The 9,231-nt window shown below is 41.5% G+C and overlaps 1 protein-coding gene across 5 annotated transcripts in view; it reads right to left on the reverse strand.

The window, feature by feature from the left end:
* The window catches only part of EIF2AK2 (eukaryotic translation initiation factor 2 alpha kinase 2), a 46,066-nt gene that overhangs the window by 33,671 nt on the left and 3,164 nt on the right, over nt 1-9,231 (reverse strand). For all 5 annotated transcript variants that reach the window (XM_014588917.2, XM_014588918.2, XM_006151337.3 and 2 more), the window contains 2 exons: nt 4,970-5,104; nt 3,935-4,055 (listed from right to left, as the gene is read on the reverse strand). In XM_014588917.2, coding sequence (XP_014444403.1) covers nt 3,935-4,055; nt 4,970-5,088 — 240 coding nt within the window. In that variant the 5' untranslated portion in view covers nt 5,089-5,104. The remainder of the gene's footprint in view (nt 1-3,934; nt 4,056-4,969; nt 5,105-9,231) is intronic.

Below are 9,231 nucleotides of genomic sequence, written 5' to 3' on the forward strand. Positions count from 1 at the left end.
CTGAGTAAAGTAACTACTTCCTGCAATATGCTGGGCACATGCAATGCTGATGATAAAGGGCATGATCCACGGGCTGGATAAAGCCAGGGGTGGACCATGATGTTGGGCCCATGTGGGGGTGCTGTCTCTATTGCTCATGGATGAAAAAAAATGAAGATTTTTTTTTTGAGAGGTTTTTGCTATAGGGCATGTGCGCTCACCGGAGAGATAGAAAGTGAGAAATCACTCCCCAAAGGGAATGGTTATGCTGCAATCCCTTCTCCTCCATTCTCCTCTCGGAATTTTGGGTATACACGTACATGTGTCTGGAGTGAGTTTTAAGCTGCCAGGTCCGAAACTCAAACCACAGTCAACTACGTGGGAGTCCAGCAACATTACCATTCTGCCATCTGCTGGTCCCATGAATATGCTTTTTTAAAATGTAATTATATGGGACCAGCAGTTGATGTAATGGCTATGCCAATGGAATCCCATGTAGTCAACTGCGGTTCGAGTTCCAGACCCTGTGGCTTAAACTCATGCCAGGCACACGTGCATGCATGCCCAAGATCCTGAGAGGAGAATGGAAGAGAAGGGACTGCAGCGTGGCCAACAGCCCTGGGGTGATTTCTCACTTTCTGTCTATCTTTCTGGTGAGTGCACGTGCCCTATAGCAAAAAAAAAAAAAAAAAAAAAAAAACAAAAAAAAAAAAAAAAAACGAACAAACAAAAAAAAACTCTAAAAAAAAATGTGTAATTATATACTCTCTCTACCAGAAAAAAAATCTACAAAGATAAATTTTAATAATAGAAAAGAGATCATCTAGCCAGTTTCAAAGCCTAGTAGTTACAGGAACCCACATCTCACATGGCTGACCTCAGTTCAAGTCCTAGCCCTAGCCTCTGGGGCTTTAAAAACATGCTGGACATATGTGTATGGGTATTCCAAATCCCAATGGGACTGAGGGACAGAGGGACAGAGGAGAAGGGATTGTGGCACCTAAATTGGGGATGCATGCTCTCTCTCTCTGTCTCTCTCTGGTGACTGCATGTGCCCTCAGCCAACTAGAAAAAAAAAATAAATAAGAAAAGAAATCACCTATTTTTCTTTTCTTTTTAAGTTTTTTTTTTTTTTTTTCTCCCTGAGAGAGAGAGAGAAGCACCCTAACAAGGTCCCCACACCATGATCCACTCTCAACCTTAGTCATCCAGGTTTATAGGCCCAGGCACGTATGTGTACCTGGCTTGTACAGGGAGGCCTTGGGATGTGAACCCAGACCCTTCTTGTGGATCCAGCATCACAGGGCACTGTGTTACCACTGTTCCACAGTGGCAGCCCTGTTTTCCTTGTTTCATAAGGAAAAACAAAATTGTCCATTTGCATGCAGTTATAATTAGCTTCCTGTATTCTTTGTAAATCTCCAAAAAATGGGGTAACATGAAAGTAAGGCTCTATCCTAGATCACAGCTTAACAGAAAAGATGAATATAATAGTATCATTAGTTGCACCTTCTTTTTTCTTAATCTGATAAGATCTGGACTGAAGATTTTCTGTATTATTAGTTTTGTCAAAGAATTAGCTTTTGATTTTATTTATCTATATGATGTTTTTAAAGAGAGATTTTTGCTATAAAGCATGTATTTACTGGAGAGACAGAAAGAGACAGAGATACAGAAAGCAAGAAATCATCCCCTGGGTGGGGCGGGGGCGGGGGGGATGGCCGTACCACAATCCCTTCTTTTCTATTCTCCTCTCAGGACTTTGGGCATGCGCACTTATGTGCCTGGCGTGAGTTTAAGCCACTGGATCCAGGTCTCAAACCACCGTCAACTATGTAGGAGTTCAATGATGTAACCATTATGCCATCTGCTGGTCCCTAATCTTTATGATTTTTAACATTATTTTCTTGTGTTGCTATATTTTCTTTCCTCAGTCTTTCTGAGGGAAGGATGTTCTAGGTTTTCATTTTAATTTATTTTTTCATTTTAATTTTTTCTTTTTCTTTCTTTCTTTTTTTTTTTGGAGAGGTTTTCGCTATAGGGCGTGTGAGCTCACCAGAAAGACATAGAGAGAGACAAAGAGCTAGAAAGTGAGGAATCACCCCCCAGGGGGGATGACCACGCCGCAATCCCTTCTCCTCCATTCTCCTCTCGGGATCTTGGGCATGCACGCACATACGCCTGGCTTGAGTTTAAGTTGCTGGGTCCGGGACTTGAACTGTGGTGGACTACGTGGGAGTCCAGAGACAAAGCCATTACGCTAACTGCTGGTCCCCTTAATTTTTTCTTTTTAGTAATGAACTAATTTATTTATTCAATGAGTGAAAGAGATGCACCCAACAGGGTCTCAACACCACAGTCTACCCCCAACCCCAAGCAGCCTTACATCGTGGCCGTATGTGTGTCTATAGCATACTTCTGCACAGACCCAGAACCTTCCCATGTAGGTCAGTCTCACAGAGCATATCATTCTGCCACTGTGCCACTGTATTCTATTGTTTTTGGGTCCCCCCCCAATTTCTTCACTGTTTTTCTAGCTCACTGATAATTTATAAGTTTATCATTTTGCTTGATTTTTTTCCCCCAGTTTTGGTTAGAAGAACGTTTTCTTCAAGTAAGATTTTTAGTAAACGATTTTATTTTTTTTAAAGAGAGATTTTTTGCTATAGGGCATGTGGGCTCACTGGGGAGACAGAGAGAAAGAGGATGATATAGCGAGAAATCACCCCCCCGGGGGCGGGGGGAATGGCCACACTGTGATCCCTTCTCCTCCATTCTCCTCTTGGGATCTTGGGCATGCACACTTGCCTGGCATGAGTTCAAGTTGCTGTGTCTGGGAGACTCGAACTGCGGTCAACTACGTGGGAGTCCAGCAACGTAACCATTATACCATCTGCTGGTCCCAGTATACTCTTTTAAAAGCTAAATCTTTCCAAAATTTTCAATATCTGAGAGTGACCCCCTGTTGGCTCCCATGGAAATGACTTCATGTCTCATTTTGAAGCAATTGCTCCACTATCATCTAGATTTTTTTAGGTTTTTGCCATAGGGCACATGCACTTGCTGGAGAGAGACAGAGAGACAATGAGAGAGAAAGTGTAAAATCACCCCCCACACCCCAAGGGGGATGGCCATGCCATAGTCCCTTCTCCAGGGATTTTGGGCATGTGCACATGTGTGCCAGGCAAGACTGTCAAGCTATTAAGTCCAGGATTCAAACTGTGATTGGCTGTGTGGGAGTCCAGTGCCTTAGTCACCACACAACCTGCTGGCCCCCTAGCTCCTAGTTTTTCATGTTTCTCTGGGCAGCGTGTAACTTTTTCTAGGTTTATATTTTACATACTTGCCTAGCTTCTTTCTTCATTTCTGGAGCTAAGTACTTTCACACGGATTGATGTTGTTCTGGGTGGTTTTCTATTTTCCTGTGGCTATGGAGTTGTTTTAAGCTAAAGTCAGTTCTTTCTTCACTTCATAAATACTTTTGGCTAAAATATCCTCAGGTTTGTTTTATTTTTATTTTTTTATTTTTGTACTCTTTCCTTTGTTCTCATCTTTAGGGAGGCAATTACATCTATGTTGGTTCTCCATTATCTGCCCTTCATATACCTCATGCTCCCTGTGATATTTTAACGTTCATCTTTTTCCTTTTCCACTTATACTTCTTCAGTGATGTGAACTGGACTCCTCCTAGAACATGTATCACCTCTCCATAGTTGTTTAATTTTAGAGTATTTAACTGCTGCTGTTACTCTAAATATCTATTACCCAACTTTGCCCAAGATTTCCTAGTTATATCTCTCACTCCGGTTTATACAGAAATGGAGACAGGAATAAAAATGGAACTAAACCCTAGAATATAAAATAACATGGTTTTCCTATATATGTGAATATTTTCTCATAGAGAGAAATAGATATCTGTAAGTTCCCTTTCACTGGGAAAAAAGCAATCACTCACCTCGTTTTCTTTATTAAGTATCTCAACAGCTATTTTGGCTGCAGCATTTTTTGCTTCCTTTTTTGATCGGCCTTCAGCTGCTGAAAATGCTCTCCCATTTATGATAACTTGAAATGTAAACCTGATTACAAAGAGAATATTTACAAAATATTATACAACTCATGAACCTTCTAAGGGCAAGAGCTTCAGTCACTATTGCCTTCCATGACTTACCTCTGAGGGTTTAAATCTGTGTTTAATATAGAATTTTTTTTGGGGGGGGGAGAGGTTTTCGCTATAGGGCACGTGTGCTTGCTAGACAGACAGAGAGAGACATAGAGACAGAAAGCGAGAAATCATCCCCCAGGGGTGATGGTCACGCCGCAATCCCTTCTCCTCCATTCTCCTCTTGGGATCTTGGGCACGCACGCACACGCGTCCGGCGTGAGTTTTAAGCTACCAGGTCCGGGACGCGAACCGTGGTCGACTTCGTGGGAGTCCAGCGACATAGTCATTACGCTAACTGCTGGTTCCCATAATATAGAATTTAAACAGTCATGTCAAACTGCAAATAGCACATTTTGAGGTATAGAAAGGCTTCTACCTTCGGGGGCCAGCAGTTAGCGTAATGGCTATGTCGCTGGACTCCCACGTAATCGACTGTTGTTCAAGTCCCGGATCTGGCAGCTTAAAATCATCTGGGCGTGTGTGTGCGTGCCCAAGATCCTGAGAGGAGAATGGAGGAGAGGGGATTGCCGCGTGGCCATCCCCCCTGGGGGGGGGGGGATTTCTTGCTTTCTGTCTCTCTCTTTCTGACAAGTGCACGCACCCTATAGTGAAAACCTCTCAAAAAAAAAAAAAAAAAAAAAAAAAAAAAAGGCTTCTACCCTCTTTTGTCTCTGGAGTATCTGAGGTTTTACCACTTTATGCCAGGAGGACCCACAGAACTCTTTGACATATTGCTATTGGGTTAAAGAACTGATCTCGCAATTGTCCCAGAGTTGCCATTTTCTTATTTACATTTATGGGGACATACTCTTTGTTTATAGCAACTACCTTCGGTCATGTGGAGGTCCTTCCTTATGCACTTCACGGTAATCAAGTATTACGCCATGTTTTTGACGGTATTTATTAAGTTCTTCTATGTAGAAACCTGGGGAAAGATTATTGGCCATTTCTTCTTCCAGTAATCTGCAATAGAAGAGATGGTTGAATGAATGCTACTCCTAGACATATTGAATCTGATTTTCCCATCCCCTCCCCACATGAATTCAGAGAAAACTTGATTTCAAAGCCTCTCTTTCTCTCTCATGAACATCATAATCAGCTGACTTCACAATTTTCAACTTTCAAAACTCACCTGGTCAAAGAAAGGAGGCCTTTCTTCTGAACTCAGCTCTCTGCCTCCACTGAGTGTCAAGGGTAAGTGTAGAGAAGGGGTAGGGATTGCAGGAGTAGAGTTGGCATTTTTTTACATTGAGGAAAAAAAGGTCTAGCCTATACATAATGAGTGAAGTTCATGAACTCATGAAGGATTTTTCTGTATAGAAATAGATTTTCCTATGAACGCTCCAAAATCCCCCCTTTGAAATGCGCAGAAATCAATTTTAGGACAATTTACCCACTGAGTTAATTAAGATACCGGTTTAAAGGTCTCACTGAACCAAGACATAAGCAATTATTTAAAATACAAACAAAAGGTGACGAACATAGAAACTAAATATAAGAGCCAAAACAATGATACTCTAAGAAGAAAACCTTAAGTTAAATCTTTATGATCTTGGATTGGTGATGGACTCTTAGTGATAACAGTAAAAGCATACGCAATGAAAGAAAATAGATAAATTTGGCTTCACCCAAATTAAAAACTTTCATATAACAAAAGATACCATGAAGAAAATGAAAAGACAATCTACAGAATGGGATATTTGTAAATCTTATATCTGCTGAGGGTCTAGTATTCAGAATACATAAAGAACTTTTCCAACTCAAGAAGAAAAGGGCAAATAACCCACTTTAAAAAAATGCACGGTCAGCCCATACTGTAGAGGTTAAGGGGGATAGATCCCACATGGCTGACTATGCATTTTGAATCCTGGACCTGGTGGTTGAAGAAACATTCCAGCCACATGTACTTACGTCTCCAAAATCCTGACAGGAGGGTGAGAGACAGGAGAAGGGATTGCGATGTTACCTCATGTTGTGGTGTGATTTCTCATTGTGCTTACCCCTTCACACACCTTCCACCCTGCCCCCATCCATCATGCTCTCTGGTGAACACATATGCCCTCTGGCAAAATGTATTTTTTTAAATATGCAAAGTACTTGAACAGACATTTATCCAAAGAAGATACACGAATGGTCAAAAAGGCACGTGAAAAGGTGCTCAACATCATTTGAAAAATGCAAATCAAGGACCAGCATTTAGTGTAATGGCTGTGTCACTGGACTCCCATGTAGTCGACAGTGGTTCGAGTCCTGAACCCGGTGGCTCAGACTCACGCCGGGTGCATGTGCGTGTGTGCCCAAGATCTCGAGAGGAGAATGGAGGAGAAGGGATTGCGGCGTGGCCATCCCCCATGGGGGGGGGTTCTCTCTTTCTGTCTCTCTGTCTCTCTCTGTCTTTCTGGCAAGTGCATGCGCCATATAGCAAAAAACCTCTCCAAAAAAAATGCAAATTAAAACAAAATACTAAACACTACTTCATTTCCACTAGGAAGACTACAATAATAGTAATCAGAAAATAAAAATGTTGACGAGATGTGGAGAAATTGGGACCCTCAGACATTGCTGATGGGAATATAAAACTGTGCTACCACTCTGGAAAACAAACTGGCAGTTCCTCAAAAAGTTCAATTTAGTACTACCATATAACCCAGCAGTTCCCTCCTAGAATTGAAAAATAGGTTTTCAGGGGGCTGGCAGGTGGCATCTGCTGAGGGTCTAGTATTCAGAATACATAAAGAACTTTTCCAACTCAAGAAGAAAAGGGCAAATAACCCACTTTAAAAAAATGCACGGTCAGCCCATACTGTAGAGGTTAAGGGGGATAGATCCCACATGGCTGACTATGCATTTTGAATCCTGGACCTGGTGGTTGAAGAAACATTCCAGCCACATGTACTTACGTCTCCAAAATCCTGACAGGAGGGTGAGAGACAGGAGAAGGGATTGCGATGTTACCTCATGTTGTGGTGTGATTTCTCATTGTGCTTACCCCTTCACACACCTTCCACCCTGCCCCCATCCATCATGCTCTCTGGTGAACACATATGCCCTCTGGCAAAATGTATTTTTTTAAATATGCAAAGTACTTGAACAGACATTTATCCAAAGAAGATACACGAATGGTCAAAAAGGCACGTGAAAAGGTGCTCAACATCATTTGAAAAATGCAAATCAAGGACCAGCATTTAGTGTAATGGCTGTGTCACTGGACTCCCATGTAGTCGACAGTGGTTCGAGTCCTGAACCCGGTGGCTCAGACTCACGCCGGGTGCATGTGCGTGTGTGCCCAAGATCTCGAGAGGAGAATGGAGGAGAAGGGATTGCGGCGTGGCCATCCCCCATGGGGGGGGGTTCTCTCTTTCTGTCTCTCTGTCTCTCTCTGTCTTTCTGGCAAGTGCATGCGCCATATAGCAAAAAACCTCTCCAAAAAAAATGCAAATTAAAACAAAATACTAAACACTACTTCATTTCCACTAGGAAGACTACAATAATAGTAATCAGAAAATAAAAATGTTGACGAGATGTGGAGAAATTGGGACCCTCAGACATTGCTGATGGGAATATAAAACTGTGCTACCACTCTGGAAAACAAACTGGCAGTTCCTCAAAAAGTTCAATTTAGTACTACCATATAACCCAGCAGTTCCCTCCTAGAATTGAAAAATAGGTTTTCAGGGGGCTGGCAGGTGGCATGGTGGTTAAAGGTGCTGGATTCCCACATGGCCGACCACGATTTGAGTCCTGGACCTGGTGGCTTGCTTTCTCACTTTCCCCACTCTCTCTCTGATCACATTGGTAAATAATCATAATAATACTAAATAAATAAATAAAATAAAATAATTCTTTAAAAAAAGAAAAATAGGTTTTCAAATACTTACTACAGAAATATTCATAGCAGCAATGTTCACAGTTGCCAAAATGCAGAAACAAACCATGTGTCCATCAACTGATGAATGCTAAACAAAATTGTCGTCTACCTGCACAATGTATTATTCAGTTGCAAAAAGAAATGACATACTGATAATACGTGCTACAATATGGATGAATCTTGAAAACATTATGTTAAGTGAGAACAGACATAAAAGGTCACATCTTGCATGATTTCATTTGTATAAAACATCTAGAGTAGGTAAATCCATAGTCAGAAAAACAATCTCTATTAATCCTTTTCTCTGTCTCTCTCTTTTTACTGCTAGATGGTGTATGTGCTTACCCAAGAGGGAGAGGAAAGTGAGAAAGCAACCCTTAGGTAGAATGATCGTGCCACAATCCCTTCTCCTCTGTTCTCCTCTTGGAATTTTGGTCATATACACACACGTGCCTGGTGTGTTTTTCAAGCCACTGTGTCCAGGAATCAAACCATCCAGTCAGTCATGTGGGACCCAGATGCCTTAAGCACCACACCACCTGACTGGCCCTCCTGTTCACCTCTTATTTCCTGTTGGAAGCTCTTCCATGGCTACTCTCTCATACTCCTTAATTTTGTAGGCTCTAAATTCTGGAGTGGTCCAAAGACCCTTTTCTCTGTTCTCTATGCTTTCTGTTCAAGGTGACTTCTTTCATGTCCATGTCATTAACTCTCAAATGTTCATATTCCTTATTAAATTCTGAGTCTCAGGGCTCTCTTTCCAATATCTCCACTTGAACATCTTGAGTAAACTTTAAATTCACAATAGGTAATGCATTTATGATCTTTCCCCAAGCTGTTTTAAAGTTTCCTTTCTCAGAAAATGACTCCACTTTGGCCAGCAGGTGGTATAGTGATTAAGGCACTGAACTCCCACACAGCAGACCATGGTTCAAGTCCTGGACCTGATGGCTTGCTTTCTCTCTCTCTCTCTCTCTCTCTCTGTCTCTGTGGTTAACTTGAAATAATAATAATAATGAATAAATTAAATAAATAATTATTTTTAAAAAAGAAAGAAAGAAAAGAAAATGACTTCACCATTCATCCAGGTTTGAGTCATGAATCTGGGCAACATCCTTGATGTTCCCTCTCCCTACATTCTAATTCAGAGCTAAGTCCTGTAACAAAAATCTTTCTGTTTCTCAATGATGTCCATAACCACCATCCTGGTGTAAGCCCCCAC

Source organism: Tupaia chinensis, unplaced genomic scaffold (genome assembly GCF_000334495.1).
Source record: "Tupaia chinensis unplaced genomic scaffold, TupChi_1.0 Scaffold000317_1, whole genome shotgun sequence".
Taxonomy (NCBI): domain Eukaryota; kingdom Metazoa; phylum Chordata; class Mammalia; order Scandentia; family Tupaiidae; genus Tupaia; species Tupaia belangeri.